Source organism: Megascapheus bottae, chromosome 22, assembly GCF_031878675.1.
Source record: "Megascapheus bottae isolate mThoBot1 chromosome 22, mThoBot2.hap1, whole genome shotgun sequence".
Classification (NCBI taxonomy): Eukaryota; Metazoa; Chordata; class Mammalia; order Rodentia; family Geomyidae; genus Megascapheus; species Megascapheus bottae.
In genome coordinates, this window is record NC_143530.1 from 4,100,564 (window position 1) to 4,121,441 (window position 20,878).

Here is a 20,878-nt window from a genome sequence, read left to right on the forward strand (position 1 = left end):
AGATGGGATGGGCCACGTTTCTACTTGGTTTTAAAAGATTTAGTAACAAGCACGTGGAGCACAGATATGCCTCTAGACATTTCAAGGCATTCTCAAGTCAAGACTTTTCCTGACCCTCAATACCAATAGATCTGGCCTCCTCCGTGATGCAACCCTTTCCATTATGAATTTTCCCCCTTTGCAAAATAATAATCTAATATTTTTTACCTTGGAGGACTGATTAGAGGCAGCAAATGTCAAGAGACTGACCTCTATCAGGCTACCAGCGGATGGAGAAAGGCCTTCGAATGCTGTCTCTGAAGCCACATGCATGTCTAGGGCTCAGCCAGCTGACGCATATTGATAAAGTGCGGTAGGGAGTGAGTGCAAGCTCTAGAAGGAGAAAAAGTAAAAGCTTGTCGTATTTTCCGGGAAGCCCTCTGTGGCAGTCTTATCTTTGAAAGGCAGCTTGCTGCAGGCGGGTCCACTCTGCTGCTTCCAGGCCGGGAAAGCTGCACACTCCCAAGCTGCCAGGCCAGAGCTAAGCACTCACTGCCACTTCCCCTCCTCTAGCACCACCTTTTCCTCTGTCCTTCAGTTTAACATCGTACAGTGGCTACCAGGCACGTGTTGATTAGAGAATCATCATTAATTCTCCACTGAGAGGATTAAACCACAATAATGAGAGACGGGGGAGGGCGGAGTGAAGGGCTCTCACACATGGTGGAAGACACAATCAGTCAATGGCAGAGAGGATTCTGGGATTGGATTTGCGGGCAGAAGGTCCTTGCTAGGGAAACAATGAGTGTGATAGCATCTTACCAATGATATGGCCAAGCTAGAGGAAATGCAACAAACGGTGACAAGAAGCCTACCCTAAGGAATAGAAGGAAGAGGTGTTTTTCCCAAGTGTTTGAACTGTATACTTTTTTAAATCTCAGCAATCATTTAGTCCTCCTACGAAGCCCGTATTGTGTTGTGGAAAAGCACGTGACAGACAGATGTACAGATACACGCACACTCACACACACACACACACACACACACACACGCTGCTGCTTTGATCTATAAGCCACACACAAACATTTGGTGTTCTTTGGTCAGTCATTTGCACTTTGTCTCCTTCATATTTTGAGTAGAAACTTGCAGAGATGGGTCCAGTGCCAGGAATTTTAGTTAAGGGCTAGCACTAAGTTCTTCAGCGTCGATCTGTACTGCCATGAGAACCAATCCAGGATGGAGGGAAGAAGTTTGTATTCAACCTGGTCTTCTTAAAGAGTGTATCTGTTTATCAACACTGTCCAGATAATGGACGGGCCCTGGTCCTACTTAAATTCTTTCTCTCCTTTTCTAAGATTGGAATGTATATTCCAAAGTATTTGTTTACTTGCATATTTACATATGTGTACATCTGAGTAAGGAGTCAAGAAAATTAGCTAAAAATGGACAACACTACTTTCTTCTCCATTGTCAGGAGAAGAATCATATCTAGCACCTCTCACCCTAAGTGAACAGCTTTTAGCCACCCAGCCCAGCTGCTAACACAGCTCTAGCTCCAGGAATGCTTTCCTCCCAATCTTACCTCTGATCTAGTTTTTCCTAACTGCTTGCTACTAGTCAAACCTGCTCTGGCCTCCCACAACTTGTGTTTTCCATTCTATCTCTCCTTCCTCGAGGCAGTGGCATTGGCCCAAAGTTATAAGTGTTAAAGATAAAATTTTGCTCTATAACAGTTTACATCACCAACACAATTGTATTATCTATGGATTAAAGATACAAGCATGTTCTATCCTGTAAATATTCTCTGATATTTAAAAAAGTTTGTATATTTTTATGGATTGCATTTTGGTAACTTAATACATGTGTTTAATATATATTAACTCTTTCAACTCCTCAACCATTATTCATTTTTATGTGAGGGAAATGTCACATTTTTCTTATCATTTGGAAATGTATCACATAAATACCATTTTGTGATTTGTTTCTACATAATCATTTGCATATATTTTGCCTTCCCAACGAAAGCTTTAACAATATCAAGGAAGCCAATGAAGCTTATTAGATTTGTAATTCCTACAGACTCTGACAGAATTTCTGACATAGAAGATGTCCGCTCAAGAAGTGTCTACTGAACCAAACGAAATAGAACCCTATACCATTTTGCAGTTGACCACTCCATGTCTCCCATTATGCACTCATACATGTAGCTTCCACTGTTTAAACCAACATGACTGAGATAGTACAGCCTAGTTTTCCCAGTGGGCGGGGCACTGTAGCCCATCAGCCCGTTTGGGGTGATGTCACCGGGGAGTTTGAACATGCCATCCGTTGCCACCCTGAGCCACCTTCTCTTCTTATCAACCTCCCGCAGCTTCTGCAGCCTCCAGTCTGTCTTTCTCCTTCACCAGCAGCATGAGGTACAAGTTCCCTCTCCTGGCCATAGGCCTGGAGGTCACTATGATCATTTTATTTGCAACTTTTGTTGTCTATGAGACAGATCCCAATGTACCTCAGCAGCAGATGGCCACAAAAATGGACAGCTTCCTTCTGCTATATCCTCGTGAGTAGGCACCTTTCTTTTCTATGTGCACTGTGAAGCCTAGGGACAGGTGGGTCTGGAGCTCTGAACAGGGTTAGGGAACAGCTGGGAGTGCTAACTGTGTAGGCTCTGGGCACCGTGCATTTCTCACTGTGAAGTGCTGGATACTGAACATGTCTAGTTAAAATAATTGTGCGTGCATGTGTGTGCATGTGTGTGTGTGTGTGCGTGTGTGTACGGTGGGTGCCTACTCACTGCTATATTGTCTTTTTTTTTCCTTTGAGTTGATTACTCACTAATGGTAACTTGGCAAGAGAGAGAATGGAGACCAAAGTTGAGTGATGGGAAGAGAAACTTGGATTCTCAGGGTCCAAGACAGTGAATGGGGTTGCAAGAAAGGGAAAGAGGGTTTTAGACACTTTAAAAGAGAAGAAGGGGTGCTTAGGAGGATATGGGAAGTTCCTGGGATGGTCACTGAAAAGGATGCACTCAGGGGGGTTATAATATTCAGAAGCAAAAGCAGTTTGTTTCTTCGAGATATAAAGAAGATTGTGTACACTTTACATATCATAAAGTAGAATCCTTCTCTGGAAATGGTGGCTGAGAAAATGAGAGAAATTGAGTTTCTAGTTTAGAAGGACAGGCTATAAAACTCTAACTATATAGTAATTACCATTTACTGTGTGCTAATTGTGAGCCAGACCCACTCATTTCATCACTAATGAGGGAGGGAAATAGTAAGACATAATTATTTCATAGATTATTTTCTTTAAAACAAGACTCAATTTCAAAACTGTAGCAATGATTACTATACAATGTCACCTATTAATGATAGGACACTGTGTTTTCATTCCTACATTTTTGACTGCTATAACATAATAGGGAACCTTCACATGCAGAAATTTTGAAGTAGGGTGACTTAGCAAAAAACACAGAAGAGATGATCAGAACCAAGTTAGAATCATCAGTCACACACTCCAACTCCATATCCATTTGCCTTTACATTGGATATATAAAAAGATTCTTAATTAAATAAATTTTATAATTTGAAAGTTAGCAATAAACCAGAAGACACACACACACACACACACACTTTTTTTTAAGTACCAAGCATTTGCTCCAGTAAATTTACTCAGAGATAGAAACAAACACAACAGAGTTGGTGATTTAGCTCAGTGGAAGGGCTTTTGCCTTCCCTGAGTTCAGTCTCCAGCTCTGCCCCTCCCCCCAAAAAATGGAAAAGAAAAGAAGCAAACATAACCCTTTTGTGGCAAGGCTTATCATCATGGATGGAAAGAATGAGATGTAACCCAGAATAATAAAATGCCATAAATCTGGTCTAAGATCAGTGTGACTCAAAATTAATGTTAAGATTTGGAGAGCTGAATAACTGGCATAATTCAGGCTAGTTCACACAAATCCCAATATAAAAGCCCCTTGGTAAAACATGAAATTTGAGGCAAAAAAAAACTGGTGGGGAATCACTAAAATGGTCATTTTTCAGTAGCCTGGTAATGGCTGAGTAGTTTCTGGGATCAGGTGTACAGCTCTATGACCAGGGAATGTTACCTGTGACTAGTAAGGCGTACAAGTGAGTCATTTGGACATCACTCGGGAATGTGTGACAAGAACATTGGGATGGAAATGAGCAGACCGCTCAGCCTCGCAGGCTCTGAGGGCATCACACTGGAGAGCCCTTGTCCTTTAGAAGGGAGACACTGGCCGTGGAGAAAGAGCAGAGCACCACTCGAGCACGAAACCAATACGAAACACACCATCACCAGTAATGGGAAAGACGAAGTACAGGCCACCCAGTGGAGCCAAAGAAGTACCCAATACCATCTTAGAGTATTCCTGACCAATGTTTAGTATGAGACTGAGCCAGTCCAACAAACCCAAAGTCTAACATTTGCATAAAAAGTGAAACAACAGTATCGTGAACCCATCATGGCAAGACCAACCAAACAAATCCCAAGTGGTGTAACATTTACATAGAAGGGGAAACAGTACAAGGCAGAAACGCATGGAAGACTGTTTTATTTTAGACATGTCAAAAGATGCATTGACAATAAAAAGCACATAAAGTTTGAGTGAAAAATAAAGTAAAAAGTTGTATAAAAGGGTAGTTTGTGGACAGATGAAATTTGCATATAATTATATATAAGATAGTATGATATTGTATCTGTATCTGTGCTGTATTCTTGGATGTGATGATGATTTAGTGGCTATTTAGAATGGTCTTTTACTTAGATGACTCAGGCTAATGTAGTCTGGGACCTAGCGTCATCCTATTTTCAAGTGATTTAGTAAAATGTGTGTGAGAGAAAGAGCCAATAACTATAGAAAATATTTATAACTGATAAATCGAGGTGAATTGTATTTTGTGTTACTGTACTTTCAGGGAAGAAAGATGGTGATTCTTTTTGACACTACAAAAATAAAAGAGCTAATTGTAAACACTTTATTCAAACCCAGGAGCTCAGGCATTTCCCCAAGCTGGTTCAACAAATTAAAAAATAGATGGGGTTCTTATGCCCCCTTGTGGATAAAAGCAGTAACATGATTTAGTCGTAGGGGCTAGCTCACCACACACACACACACACACACACACACACACACACACACGTATTTAGTGCTTCCTGGCTTATAAGTACTAACAAAGGTATTATCATTCTCAGCTCAGTGAACAATCTGGTGTGACTTCCCGAGCTGATACAGCTACACATATTTGATCAATGGAGAATAACTCATTCAGCTCTTCAGTCACCCACCAAACATTTATTTCTTTGTTTCTTACAGACTTAAATGACTATGTCCTAACCCCTTCTATCAAGAAACATGCGTAAGACTGTAGCTCAGTGGTACGACATTTGCTTAGCGTGTGATGAGGCCATCGCACCACAATGTATAAGTGCACATGTATGTAGTTACATGCATATACAAAATAATGTGGAGTGGATATGTGCAAACATATATTTGTATGTGTCCTCAATACAAAACAAAAGCTGCCCACTTCATTGACTATTATAGTGTGATGCATTCTAAATAAATGGTACTACTTCATGACACAGGATAAAGCTGGAGAATACACAGAAAGTACTGGGAGAATGACTAAAGAGGTGAAACTTGTACTGGGTTCTGCAGATAGAAAGTCATAAAAATTGAAGGCCACCAGATGATACTATGCAACTTTCCAAGAAAAGATTTAAACATTGACTCTAAGTTCTCATGCTGCTGCCATGTATGGCCGACTGACCTTTTTTTTTTTTTTTTTTAGTATTTCAAGACGTGCATGTGATGATATTTGTTGGCTTTGGCTTTCTCATGACCTTCCTGAAGAAATATGGGTTTAGTGGTGTGGGCTTCAACCTCCTCCTTGCTGCTTTTGGTCTCCAGTGGGGCACTATTGTACAGGGGCTCCTTCACCATGGCATGCAGAAATTCTCCATTGGAATCGAAAAGTGAGTGTCTTTGCTGAGTTGTGAATGTGGGTGTACCCTCCTACACCCCCTCTTCTGAACTTAGGTGCCCCGATCTTCACAATGTTGGTGAAGCTACGGAATGAGACCCTCCGAAGGTCATAGAGTGATGAGGACGGAGAAGCTCCCGTCAAGCGCTCAGGGTCTATATAAAGTTGTCTGGGAGAGATGCTGACGCCTCTCCCCACATTCAGACACCACCTCTATCGGTGTCATGACCTGGACTTTCCAAGCCCCACGTGAGGAGAAATGCCTTTCTATCGGTTACAAGCTACCCGGTGTGTGGCATTATGCTACTGCATTCCAAAAAAAAAAGACGGTCAGTCCTCTACTTTTCAACCAGGGGTCATGTTAGCAATTGTTTTTCCTAGTTCTTCCACTCTTATCCAGGCTCTGAACTGACTAGAAAACTGTGTCCTCAAACAACCAGGAGTGGTTGAAATGCAAGAATCCAACTCAATGCCTTGCTTCACTGACATGGACTCCCTATGAACGTTTCCAGTCTGACTGACTGGGTGCAAGGAATTCTTTGTCATAGAGAAGAAGGAAGGAAGGGAAGAAGAAAGGGAAGTGGAAGAAAGAGAGGGGAAGGAAGCGGGGGAGGTAAGAGTAGGCCTGTGGGAGATGCCTGACGAGACCTAGCAGGAGCAGAGGCCTCTCTCTGGGTTAGCTGAGGCTGGGGCCAGACTTATTTTGCACAGTTTTGGTTTCGGTGTGCATTCCTCTTCCATTTATTTTTCTCTTTCCCTCAGCATGATAAATGCAGACTTCAGTACCGCCACAGTTCTGATTTCTTTTGGAGCCGTTTTGGGAAAAACAAGTCCCATTCAAATGTTGATCATGACAGTTCTGGAAATCGCTGTCTTTGCTGGCAATGAGTATCTGGTTGTTGAGATATTTAAGGTACGTGGAGAGAGCGCATACTCATCCATCTCTGGGCATCAGTTCTGGCCATGCCACATTAGGGATGCCCAGGGCACACAGGGGAGAACCTGGTGAGAGGATACCACAGCATTAAGCAAATGACCACAATTGCTGAGTACCTACTGGGAAACTTGAAGTGTATATACATTACCTTATGTCATCTTGGCAAAAAATTATTGTAGGTGGCATTTTCGTGCAAGAGAACTGATGGCCCATGTGCTAAATGACTCCCTTCAGTCTTCATTTGAACCCTTATTTACCGAACACCCATGCCCCGGCCCGCGGGGTTCAGTCCACTGAGACCCAAGAGGGAACCGTACCTAAATGAGTGGGACAGACAAACACAAAGAATGAGACCAAGACAGTGCTCTGATCAAGGTCTGTTTATTGAAAGTCAGAGGGGGTTTATATAGGGCTCTAAAGCAGGGGCTAGGTTCAGTAGAAAAAATTTTCCTCAGCATGAGTCCATGGGAACAGGACATGGGCAATTTAGTCACTAAGATAATGGATCTGTGAGAAAGATAGCAGGTCTGTGAGAAAGATAGCAGGTCTGTGAGAAAGATAGCAGTCCAGATGTTTCTTAACGCAGATCAAAGCAACTTAAATCATTCCTAAGCCTATCATATTAAAGTCCTAGGCAACAAGTTAAGAGACCCAGAGGCAGTCTCCAACACACCCAAACCTTTATTATACCACCAATGGTTACTTCCTTTTTATAAAGGTAAATAACCCTATTCGATATTGTTGGGGACTAGATCAAATTTCTTCCTCCTCTTTAAAAATGTCATTGATTATCCCAAGGATGGAAAGTGAGGAATTCTTAGTCTTTCTCCACCATCTTGTTATTTATATTTGCATCTAATTGGAGTACGAATACCTTAGCATTTGTGGTATTGGTGACTTGACAATCAACAAAATAGTTAAGGTTAAAGTTCCTGTTTTCACAAGAGCTTGTCAGCTAGTGAGGGGCAGAAAAATCAAGCAAATACACATTCACCCTGATGTTAACCATCCTGAGGAGAGCAGCTCGCCACAAGAGAAAAGCATAGCAAGAGAAACTGACAAAGCAAAAGATACAACCTGGAAGGAGATACCTCTAGTAACGGACGGAAACTAGGCCCCACCACCTATGGTTTCCACCATTTCCCAATAATCCCTTCAAGTCTGAATCCACCAACGGATTAATTCATTCATGAAATCATTTAAAATGTTTGTTTCCTATCTTTAAGTAGTTGTACAAAGGAGGTGCCATTTAATAAGGCAGCTTTTGCATGCAATGCATCTTAATCAATGTCAAGCCCTTCGATATTCTCACCCCTCTTTGACCCGTTCACGAAATCTTAATCCAGTTGAGGCAAGCTGAGATGAGTTGTCAGGAACAAGATGAAGTCATCAGGGCAAGAATTCAGATTAGGCAAAGGGCTGCAGATGGGAAAAGGAAAGGAAGGCAGTGAGGGATGGGGGGATAGGGAGGGAGGAAAGGAGGAGCGATCGAGGAAGGAAAGAATATGTTTCACCTACAGATATTCAAACTTTTAAAGAGAAGCACAGACTTACATGGCACTTGTAAAGTCAAGCACAATTAATTGCCCCTCTCAATCTCCTGAAACCAAGATGAAATAAAGGAGGGTTCCTACACTGGGCGTAGCCCCATTTCACAGCCCGAAGATCCAGGGTTCATCATTTTCCTAGCCACATTTCAAGGGAGCACCAGACCTCAGTTGAAAATGCACCCTGTGGTATTTTCTACCCTACTACTACTATTCTCTTTTTCTCTGACAGTCTCCCCCCCCTTCCCTATCCCTCTTTACTTACAAACCTGTTTTGACATCTTCCTTCCTCCTGCACAAAGACTCAATTCCACTTCTTTTGACATGAGAGCCATTGTGTTCCTGCAGGCCTCTGATGTGGGAGCTTCCATGACAATCCATGCTTTCGGGGCTTACTTTGGCTTGGCGGTCACCGGCATCTTATACCGTTCTAGCCTGCAAAAAGGACATTGTAATGAAGAATCGGTGTATCACTCGGACTTGTTTGCAATGATTGGTGAGTGGAGAGAACTTGCCTATGTCCTGTCTATTGTATGGGACCTGGAAGGAAAGTTAATCTCAGCATGGGTCTGAAGATGCCCAGAGGGAAATCTCTGGGCTGGGAGCATTTGTCAAGCAAGTGTACAGTCCTGTATTCCAATCAAGTACCAATAAATGTATAAAAGAGAGAAAAATAGGAAATATAAACTGTTATGGTGACTGAGCACTCCTCTGTTCTGTTACATAATTAAGCATTCTTTTTCTTTGGGGGTGGGGGGGCCATAAGGTTTGAACTGGGCCTGGGTATTATCCCTGAGCTCTTCAGCTCATGGCTACCACCCTACTCTTGAGCCAAGCCCCACTTCCCGTTTTCTAGGGGTTAATTGGAGATAAGAGTCTCAGGTCCTTTTGTGCCCGGGCTGGCTTTGAACCTTGATCTTCAGATCTCAGCCTCCTGAGTAGCCAGGATTACAGGCATGAGCCACCATGCCCAGCTCATAATTGAGCATTCTTATAGATATGATCCATGCCTTTCTTTTACTGTCTTCCCCCAGAATTAATGTCCCTTCTGATGTTTTGCAGGGACTGTTTTTCTGTGGATATTTTGGCCGAGCTTCAACTCAGCCATCGCTGAACTCAAAGAAGAGCAGTACAGGGCCATTGTGAACACATACTTCTCCCTTGCTGCCTGCGTGGTCACAGCCTATGCTTTGTCCAGCCTCATTCAGCGCCGAGGCAAGCTGGATATGGTAAGCATTCTGTTCCATCCAATGAACGCTTCACTTAGGATGGCTGAGACTTGCTGAGATACCTAGGTCATTGCTGCATTGCTGCTGATCTGCAGGAAACATCACAAAACAAACCATGTGGGGAGAGGACTTTCATACAATATTCCTTCATCCATCCATTCATTCATTCATTCATCAGATTTGCATTCTAACAAACTGAAGAGCTCTTGAGAGATTTATAGAATTTACAGTCCTGTGGAGAATGTAGGCCTGGAGACTCAGAGATAAAAGCTTCTTTCTTTCATAATAGAGATAGCTATCAGGCACTGGTGGCTCAGGCCTGTAATCCTAGCTACTCAGGGGACTGAGATATGAGGGTCACGGTTTGAAGTCAGCCTAGGTAGGAAACTCTGTGAGATTCTTATTTCCAATAAACTACTCAGGAAAAAAAATAGTTGGAAATGGGTTCCCATGGTAAAACACTAGCCTTGAGCACAAAGAAGCTCAGGGACCATGCCCAGCCCTGAGTTCAAGCTCCCACTGGGCGATCACTGCTCCCAAGGTCTTAGAAAATCTTCCCTAGATGCAAGACTTGGCGGGGAGGAAAATACAAGAAGATGAGGCGTGCTGAAGTATTCCCCTCAAAGAAATAACAACCAAATGCAGGGCGGGGTTGCAGAAAAGAAAAAGAACACGAGTGAGAATAATGGTGAGATTCAACTGGTGTCTTTAATAGTACTGAATTAACTCTAATTCCCTCTGTCATGGTTATGTAACATATGACAACAGTTGGGGGAATAGATGAGAAATATGTGGAAACTTTAGTATTTTTGCAACTTTTATGTCTAGTGCAACCTATTTTCAAAATCCACCCAGCTGGTCTCTTGGAGTTTCTTTCCTGTGAGCTAAAGAAATCACTCTCCTCTTCTCCTGTGGGAAAGAAAAGCATGGTTGAGGACATGCATTTCAAATCCCTTTCAGCTGTAGCACTAGGAACACTAAAAGTAAATGAATAAAGTCATTCATCTACAGATCTGCGGTTCTCTCTCAAAATTAGGGACCATCCCCTCCTAAGCCTGGTTTCTCAGAGTCTTGCTGTCAGGAATGGATTCTTTGCTCCCCATCCTCAAGTGTTGTTTTGTGGCTTGACATTTGTTCTTTGACTGTTGGGTTATCATAGACTTCAAAAAGCACACCTCAGGCAGGGTGTTCTTTTGGATTATCATGGGCCCCACGTTGCCTGAGAGCTGCACGAGTGGGTAGACCCTGTTAGGTACAGTCTCTATACTACTCTGTATTTCTCTGGGTACTCCTCTCTTCCTGGGACACTTTCTTTCATTTTTCTCACCAGTGATCTTATTAATCTGGAGACTAATTCACTCCTAAAGCATCCTGGAAAGCCAGATGGCGAGTGTCAATCTTCTGGTGAGGTCATTGGTTTTGTAATTTTAAATGATTTAGCACGGGTAGTTAATGGAAAGCCGGCCCCGGTGGTCCTCTGAGCGCTGCCTTCTTCCAGTCCCCGGGGGTGGACTTACAAGGCGGTTCCTCCCCACAGGTGCACATCCAGAACGCCACCCTGGCTGGTGGCGTGGCCGTGGGCACCTGCGCAGACATGGCTATCCAGCCGCACGTCGCCCTGGCCATCGGGAGCGTGGCAGGAATAGTCTCCGTGCTTGGATACAGGTTCCTGACGGTAAGTGAGGACGCATGCTCTGAGCCCAGTCTGGCCTCTGCAGCCTTTTCTTCTCGCAGGACCATCAATCCCCTGCCCCAGGAAGCTCTCCTGTGGGGACACCATTTGTGTCCCTTTCTGAGGTCCCACCCAACATCTTGGTCAGTGGCTGAAACTGACTTGTGGGCAACAGGACCAGAACGAAGTCAGTGGTAAGTACATGTGTGCCGCTTTTTTCCAGGGATGTCCTACTGGAGATGTTGTATTAGCTTTGTATAATAAAGGGCTCTGTGATCTTTTAAGAGATGGGGGGCCTGGTTATTGGTGAACAGGAATAAAACCTAAAATCACAACACCCCAAACGCAGCTACATGGGCAGAGACAACAGTTTTTCCCATCCGTGTCTTCCAATCATTTGGTTCGGGTGCATCTCAGCTATGAAGGAGAGCTGGCTGCAGATGAAATTCTGTTCTTTGGGATTAATATGGAAATGGGAAAATGTGAAGTTGAAGTGACCTAGGAGAAGCAACGTAGGGCGTGAGGAACACACATACACATCTTGTAAATGTTCCATGGCATTTCATAGGGTCTCTTCAATGTATGGAATTCATGTTGAGTGGGTATTTTTTAGCTCCTCCAGCCCCCAAACTAATAAAGATGTATGTAGAGATGATTCATTGCTTCACTGTAGGAATCTCTTTAGAGAAGCTATATATATATATATATATATTCTAATAAACATTGTGTGACCTATCTTGTATACCCACAATGAAATTCAATTTATTTTTAAAATAATAATAGGAGGCCTATGATTCTAGCTACTCATGAGGCTGAAATCTGAGGATGGTGGTTCGAAGTCAGCCATGACAGGAAAGTCCATGAGACTCCTTTATCTCCAATTAACCACCAGAAAACTGAAAGTGGTGCTGTGGCTTAAGGCGGTAGAGCACTGGCCCAGAGCAAAAAGGCTCAGGGATGGCTCCCAGGTCTTGAGTTTAAGCCCCATAGCCTACCTGACCCCCAAAGAAAAAAGCTTCTGAAATGATTCCGTCGGTGAACCCTGAATAGCTACCAAAATAATGAGGCTACTTCATCTTACCTTCTTAGCCACTGCTTGCTTCTAAGCTGAAGATCCAAGATACGTGTGGTGTCCATAACCTGCACGGCTTACCTGGTGTGATTGGCGGCCTGGCTAGCATTGTGGCGATAGCTCTGAACGTACCCAGCCGGTGAGTAAGAAATGGATTCCCTTCTCACTGCTCCTGCCCCATTTCCTCGCCTATCAGAGAGAAGAGAATTAACGTTTGCTGACACTTGCTTTCCTCGGCTCCCCATTTACTTCAGCTTCCGCAGCTCCATTAATTATCTGCTGTGGGAGGGCATTTCATGCCTCTCAGCTTGTACTACATCCTACCATTCCCTCAGTTGTAGAAAATCTTCACCTCAAGCTATCCCACTGAAATGCACTAGGAATATACAAAAACATCATTAATGAGTTGTCAAATAGCCTGGTAATTTGCTCTTCCTCTATAACATCTGAATTTTGTAATAACGGCATCTTTTCAGTGGGTGTGAAACCAGCTTGTCGTGTTTTACATCTCTCCACTGTCCTCATCTAGGAGTGAGGCCAGCACACAGCTGTCTTCAATGGCATTTACGAGGGAGGCAGTTCAGATGATCGATTTTTGGAGAGTGTTAACTTCTCTGTGAGGAAGATCTTATTTTGTCCTGAGGCTACATTCCTTTTTTTTAAAAAAATGGTTCTTTCTTTGATTGTGTCTAGGACCTTTTCTAACTCCACTCAGGTGTTTCAAGGAAAAAATATAATCAAGACAACCATTCTGACACCACGCTACAAGCTGGCTCGTGGGCAGGGCTGTCCTCTCATCCTTAGTGTTCAAGAAATCAATCATTCTTTCTTGTTTGGCTTCTTAGGTCTTCCATGGCCAAGCAGGCAGCTGCCCTGGGTTCTTCCATTGGAACAGCAGTTGTCGGGGGCCTGATTACAGGTGAATGCTTAGCTGGGTGAGGCAGCACGTGGCTCTCCTTCCAGCTACCCTGGAGACTGAGAACACTGTGAGGTTCAGGTCCGCTGCACCCACACTGAAAGACCTTGTCTCAAAGACAGAAGAAAAAAATGAACATTCCCCTGCACCTTCATGTTGACAGAATAATGAATGAATGATAAGTCACTTGAAGATTCAAAAACGGTTCTACACTTCTGGTGGTAAACATGACAGCTCCAGGGGATGAGTTCATAGACTATTTTCATTATTATGCAAGTGGATTTTCCACTTCAGCATCCTATTCTGACTTGTTTTCTTCCCTCTATCTTCACAGGTTTGATTCTAAGGATACCTATCTGGGACCAGGCACCTGACGAATACTGCTATGATGACTCTATTTACTGGAAGGTACTAAACAGAATTCCAAACAGCAATGTAGATGAGGGTGTGGCTGGTGACAGTTGTACTCACCGTGACACCTGTGTGGCATATGAATGTTGAAAGGAAACGAGCCTCCTATTCAGAGACAGAACACAATGTGCCCTGTCAGCCAAACTGCAGAATTTGAAACAAGGATACGAAATCTAAGCACAGCCATCTTCCCATCTTGACAGAAGCTGATAGAAGATGGAGTTTTCTATTAAGATGGCAAGATGGTAGAACTTGGATTTACTATCTTCATTTCAATCCCCCTGGTTTTATATACATGCAATCAAATAATTGATTTCCTAGTAAGAGAGTTACTCATGGTACTTCCCCAAAGCGGCAATCCAATGAAGAAAAGATAGAACTCAGTTGACAAAAGTCATTTCATTCCTATCCTTAAAAATATCTTATCATTAAAGTCAGTAGGGGTCCTGAGAAACAGCATGAAATATGACTCCAAACTTAACAGACAAAAGCAATGGGATATTTAAGGTTGAAAATGAGCAGAGAGGGACATCTTAAAGGGTGCCCCCAATAACAAGGCAGCAGTCTCTTCCTGTCCTGCCCTTCTTGCCGCTTCACTCCACTGGCCGTTTCTCAAAAGGGATTTCCTGCACAGATTGAGAGGGGTAAATTCACAAGAGCTTTCAGCCAAATCTTCAGGGATTATAGGTTGTAGGCAAGGTGAAGGAATATTCTTCTTCTTTTATTTCTCCTCAGCTGAAACTATTTCTACTCCCAGCCATTCTAAGCTTAGAGAACAATTATCAGAAAATATCTCTTTCAATACTAGCTTCAAACAGGCCCAAGAACAGAAACTATGACATGCCCCAATCTTGTTTTCCTCCTAGGTCCCTAAACACAGAGAACTTGACAGTCATTTCCCTGAACCTGAGGACCACATGCAGCAGAAGCCCGAGGTCTAAATCCCATGCCTGTATTCCTACTTCCTTCACCATCATCAAGAGCCAAGTTTAAATAAACAAAAAGGGCAGGATCCAGAAGTGGATACACATTGGTTCCAAACAGCCAGTAGAAAAAAATGTCTTTATATCCTGTGCTGTTTCTTGACACTTGAATTGTTTCACTGAAGGGATGGGAGTCATATATCTAGATGGTCAAATGGAATCTTTCCCAAGACTTCAAGAATAATTTTGCCAGTGAGTAGGTTCAGAGTGAACATCGGATGTATATTCTAAAAAATGTCTCCCCAGTATATAGATTTACATAGAAAGTATACAGATTTACATAGAAAACCGTGCCTGCTAGCTTTATCAGAGTTTTAATGTATATATCAGGTCTTTAATCCAAAGACTCTAAAAATGAAGTTCATGAAACAATGTATGCAAGAAAACTATGGAAAATGGAAGAGATGTGTGTATATAAAGAAGTAGTATCATTTTCTTTGAGCACTTTTTGTATTTTAAAACTAGTCAAGTTAGTAACATTATACATTTGCCTGAATATCTTTATTCTGAATTCCTTTTTGAATGTTTGCTATCTCCAAAAAAAGCACAAATGCTACTTGACTAAACTCACAAAAGTCATTTCCAGGCCGGGTGATAGAAAAAAGTCTAGTACAAATCATTCTTCTGATTCTCTTTCTGTCTCTCCCCTCCCTCCCACACCAATGACTTCTGAGAAAATGTTACTATCATCGTGACTTTAAATTACAACTACAATATCATATCTGGAACAAGACTTAAAGAAAAACAATTCCTCTAGACATTTTGTTATCTTTTCATGGAGAGTCTCTGGAGGATGCCATGGTCTCTGGAATGTATTTGAATTAACTATGTCTCACTCCAAGCCTCACTTCTCCAAGGAGAAGAAGTGGAGCAATGATTTTATCACACAGAAGTTCAGCTCTCAGACCTGATTATCAGTGGGCAGCTTGTGCCTGCTGTTAGGATTCAAGGAATGTAGAGGGATTCCATTGTCCCAATGATAATGCTCTCTGTGCCTTAATCACTCCTCCTCCTCTTGAGCTGCAACCAACTCTGTACCCAGACTGGGGCTTGATTTTTCTCACCCTGGACCTAGGAGACCGTAGTGGGTGCCAAGATAAGTAACAATATTCCGAATTTAGGAAAATGACCTAATCTCAAAGGTCTTCACCTCATTTACGGCAGGAGTTACACTTTTACACTTTCTTACCTGACTTCATCAAGGAAACCCAGAAGGTGCAATACTATTTTCTTAAAACAATCTTCAAATCGTCATCACGAGAAAACCATTATTCAATCAATTCTGTATCAACCACAAATGCCACCACCTCCCCACATCCTCCCATCCCCACTGCTGTTTGTGCTGAAAGTATTTTCCTTACCATGTGTTAATTACCTGCTAAACTTAGAGCAGTTCTGTGCAGGGATTATCGGATCCTAAATGTCTTTGATTGCCTTCCAAGATCACTCTCAATTTTGCATGGGGCATTTCTTTCTAAAATAAGTAAGATTACCCTCCTGTTTTCACCTATTCTTAAGAGTAAACTATCAGAATTTGTGCTTTATCTTGTTGGAGAGCTAACATCTCACCAGGAAATTTACTAAAGCTGAAATATAAAGTACGTAACTGATAGCCTGGGTGCTTTGCTTATCATCCAGTTAGATAGCTCTACGATTGTGCATTTATTCCTGAGCAGGTGAAAGCATGGAATCCCAAATCCTAGATTCCGTGATCCTCCCGCAGCTGCTCTGGTGCCTGTGAATTTCATTGTAGTTAGTCATTTACCTGTTGGAGTCCTCACTGCACAGATAATCCTTGATAATAACAGCAGTCTTCCTCAAGCTCCATACTCCATCTCATTGACATTAAACATGCTTGTGGGTTGAGTTCACTTTACTTGAAGCAGAGAGCTGTCTTGTCATGAAGCACTGTAAGAAAAATTTTCCCTATGTGTAGTTTTCTGTCTGGGATTCAGAACCCTTGTGATTCACGTTCAAAGAAACTGGAGAAACATTGTGGGGCTGCTTACAAATTTTTACTACACATCAATCGAGCCTTAGGTTTGGCCCTTGCAGTTAGGGGGGAGAAATACGAAGACGTGTGGTAAGAATACAGGCACACGCTCTGAAAGGGTTATAGCATGTAGTGCAAACAAGGTATAGACTTGTTGCTTAAAGACTGAGGCATGGCAAGAGGAAAGACTATCAGCTATAGAAAGTTCAAGGCATCAGACATTTACATAAAAAAGGAACTAGATTAAAAGAAAAGTAGAGAAATAACAGAATGTCAGTTTTACATTGTCAGAAAAAATAAGACTGCAATACTTGACTCTTCCCATCAGCAAGATTCAAACACTAATTATAGAGCAGAAAAAAATAGATTTGGTGAATGAATATAATAGAAGATTATGAGTAGTACCTAGTACAAGTATTTTAGAGGAATCTTTGGAGTGGAAAAGGAAGTGAATAGATTTGCTACCAAAGAAACACAAACGTGGGTGGGTTCTAGGTAATTTCTCATGGCCACCATATGATTTCCAGAATTTGTTACAAATAGAACTTTCAGAGTACTGTGGTCTCAGACACAGGTGTAAAGATGTTTAGAGGCCACTGGTGTGCCCGTGGGTTAATGTGAAAAACTGTACGGCATTAAGGTTGACTGAAGTTTGTTTCACCTACCAAGGAGAAAATGAAGACGTGTGGAGTCTTGGCAAAGGAAGGAAGGCAGAATTTATGTTTCCAGTATTAGAGATTGTACATTCATCACACAGCTGGCGCCGTGTAAGGCCTGTGCTGTGTCATGAGATTGGCCTTTGAGCTTGCTGAAGCCCAGGCCTCAGGGCTGGGCTTGCAGTATTAGGAAACTCTTCTTCCCCTGCCTGCATTTTGCCAGCCATGATGTTCTACCAAACATGTCAGGGGGTCTGAGGCCAGATTAGACCGAGGTCCTGTGCCAACTGCTTAGGAGAAACCTCCCTATCACTCTGATTTTCCGAGACAGCCCATGAACATTCCAGGACATTCCAGGAAAGCAACCTCTGCTTGCTGCTTTGGTGAGCTTTCCCTTCAAAGGTGAAACTGACAGGATCCTGCGAACTACACAGGACTTCTGCATACCACCAACCAAGAGCTCAAACTGCTGTTTGCGTGCAGGAGACTAGATGTTATTTTGTTTTGGGACACTGATGATCATCATCAAAACAATGAAGGACATTCTCCTGCTAAGTGCAATGGCACTTAGAGCGCCGTTTTCCTGCAGTGACTAAGCACCCAGGGGTTAATGGCAGATGAGTGCTGTGAGCCCCTGGCATAATGGCGATGTGAAAACCCAACAGCCCTGTGTCCAGTGCTTGGAAATCCCAGTGAAGTCATACTAAGGGGCACTGTTAGCAAAGTAAACCTGTGACACACAAAAGCATCTTTAGACTTGATGAAGTCATCTGCTAAGTACTTCTCCCTGGTCTTACCCAACACTCAACAAAGTAGGACTTATACTGGACCAAGACAAATAGTCAGGCAAGACTTTATTTAAAGGTATTGTAATAAGCTTGGTTGGGACTCCATTTCACTGCAACTTCAAGCACGAGGGATTTTTCAGAAAAGCACTGGAAGACACTGGAGGAGATGAGAGGGTGGGATTTGACCAGTACACTGACATACTCCTGAACTGACACCAGTGCCAAGCCAGGTCCTCTGTGCTTACTGATTACGACAGGTGGATTTATTATTCTACCTTCCACAGAAATGAGGAGGTAGGGGCTCTCTTCTTAGAGGCTTCCGTTGCAAATGGAAAGGGAGTCCACAGTCTTTATAAAAGATAGTTTTGATCTGTGAAAGCTAAAAGAAACCATAGAACGAAAAGATATATCTCACAGTCAAAGAATGAACAAGTCAAAGTTTTCTAAGGTAAAGCCAGGAGAAAAACAAGTCTAGGAGGAAAGATAAACCATTCTAGTCAGTCAGTCCTGAGCCATTATTCTCCTTAAGGCATCTTGGGAATAAGGCAAATGGGGAGTTGCCATAAAATCATAAATAATGAAGAAATGGGACCCACTAACCTTAATTTACTGCTTGAATACACTTCAGGAGTAGCTGCATTATGTTTCTAATTGCATTTAGCTTAAGATTAGGCAATACATCATCTGATTCTGAAATCAATATTAAAGTTAATTGGTAGACTTGCTTCTCTTTCCTGGGGAATATTAGTGGCTTCGATTAGAGATCAGGAAGTATGAGTTTCAGTCACAACCCTATCAGCATTTCCAGTTTTATAACATGATTACAGGGGGGCAGTGGCATGCTTGATATGTCTGTTACCAGAAACAGAGGAGAAAATCATGTTTACTACGAATCAGAAAGTTAGCAAATAGTAACTATGAACTTTTGGTTAAAGTCTGGTATCAGCATAATTCTAGGTACATAGTCGTAAAGAAATAAAGAAACCTCAATAGGACAGAAATGACTGTAGATGCATAAATTAAAATTAAATTGTAGTATCCAGGAAAAAGCCTGTTCTTGATGTGGTCCTTTACTTTTAAAGTAATTAACAACAGGGCCGGGAGTTTGGCCTAGTGGTAGAGTGCTTGCCTAGCATGCACGAAGACCTGAGTTCGATTCCTCAATACCACATGCATAGAAAACAGCCAGAAGTGGTGCTGTGGCTCAAGTGGTAGAGCTCGAGCCTTGAGAAAAACCCAAGGACAGTGCTCAGGACTGGCAAAAAAAATAGTAATAATTAACAACAACAACAAGAGCTGGGTATGAGGCTCGCACCTGTAATCCTAGCTACTCAGGAGGCTGAGATTTTAGGATCGAGGCAGCAAAGGCTATGAGTTAACCACTAAAAAGCCAGAAGTGTGTACAGCACTAGCCTTGAGCAAAGAAACTCAGGAACAGAACCTAAGCTGAGTTCAAGCCTCAGGCCCCAGACCAAAACAAACAAGTAAAAACAACAAAATCAAATAAGACCAACAAAAAATAAATTTCAGTGAAAGGCTACCCAAATCCGGTAAAATAAGGAACCTATGAAACATACTCACACTTATATTAAAAAATTATCACATCTGATTGTTCCCTAATTTGCCCTGTATGTGTAAGGTATGACAGTGCAACTGAAGCACATCCAATGTGTAGCTATTTAAACCTCCTTCTATTCTCTGTCTCTCTGTTTCTCTCTCTCTGTCTCTCTCTCAGCTCTTGCAGTGGTACAGTGCTAAGCTCTCAACACAGTACATCTTGCCTGTCAGAAAATGATTCCACCACTGAGCTAAGTCTCCCATGGAATCCAGAGAATCATAGTTTCTCTGCTCCTTGGTGATTCCATTTTGAAGAGCATCATAAACCCCAGAGGAAGATAGAGGGGCTGGGAAGAGGTGAAAGCAGATTTATACCTCAAAGGAGCAGACAATTCCCCATGTAATGGTTCCGCAAGCTCTAAGAGGAAGCCCAGAGCCCAGGGTGAGTATGGAATCTACCTTTGTGACCAGAGGAAAGTTTTGCTTTCCAGAGGTTCACCTAACCTGCCAGAGATGCAGGCCGACGCCCTGACATACAAGCTCTGAACACACATCCTTTGTTCTCCCTAGTCTGTGAACAAATTCTACAGTCTCCCTGAAATACTCTTATTCTGCTTTAAATGGGGAAATCTTTCATTCCACTTTAATTCTTGACCCGAAACATGTGACCAAGTCTTCTGTTTGGCTGGTGAGTGTTGGCACTCTTAACTCCCGACTCTCCCCAAAGTAATCCAGGTTCTTATCTTCATCTAGAGGAGGTAAGTCCATAAATTAAAGGGCAGAGTACTGACTGTGGTTAGGAAGTCAGGCTGTTCAGGAGTCACAACCCCACTGTTTTCTTACCTGATTCAGTTGACTGCAATGCAGGCTCCACCTTTCCCATTCACTGTGAGAAGCTGACAAGTTCCAACCCAGCCCCCACAAGTGTTGCAATAGCGCCTTCTTTAATAACTTCCTGCCACAGTTCCCCTCAGGGATCAGAGAGCAGATTATCTCACATTCTTGGAGAATGAAAGAACTACAAATAGGCATTAGTTTGAAATCATCAATCAACAGGTCAGGGAAAATAATAATAATAAAACTGTTCACAAAGACATGGGGATCCTTTTTTAGAGAACCTTTTTCCTTCT

At 42.5% G+C, this 20,878-nt stretch overlaps 1 protein-coding gene across 1 annotated transcript; it reads left to right on the plus strand.

The window, feature by feature from the left end:
• Window positions 1-2,356: 2,356 nt before the first annotated feature.
• On the plus strand, window positions 2,357-15,540 carry Rhag (Rh associated glycoprotein). The gene is made up of 10 exons (XM_090355292.1): window positions 2,357-2,539; window positions 5,796-5,979; window positions 6,750-6,900; window positions 8,820-8,967; window positions 9,534-9,700; window positions 11,238-11,375; window positions 12,462-12,583; window positions 13,290-13,363; window positions 13,695-13,768; window positions 14,638-15,540. Exons 1-10 carry the CDS (start codon window positions 2,392-2,394, stop codon window positions 14,710-14,712), a joined length of 1,281 nt encoding a protein of 426 aa, XP_090211418.1. The 5' UTR covers window positions 2,357-2,391; the 3' UTR covers window positions 14,713-15,540.
• The last annotated feature ends 5,338 nt before the right edge of the window (window positions 15,541-20,878 follow it).

Excerpts from the sequence above, each read along its gene's own strand:
- Rhag (XM_090355292.1), top strand. The coding sequence starts at position 2,392 with ATGAGGTACAAGTTCCCTCTCCTGGCCATAGGCCTGGAGGTCACTATG. Across the intron at positions 5,980-6,749 it reads TTCTCCATTGGAATCGAAAA|CATGATAAATGCAGACTTCA; the intron begins GTGAGTGTCTTT and ends TCTTTCCCTCAG. Across the intron at positions 8,968-9,533 it reads GGACTTGTTTGCAATGATTG|GGACTGTTTTTCTGTGGATA; the intron begins GTGAGTGGAGAG and ends GATGTTTTGCAG.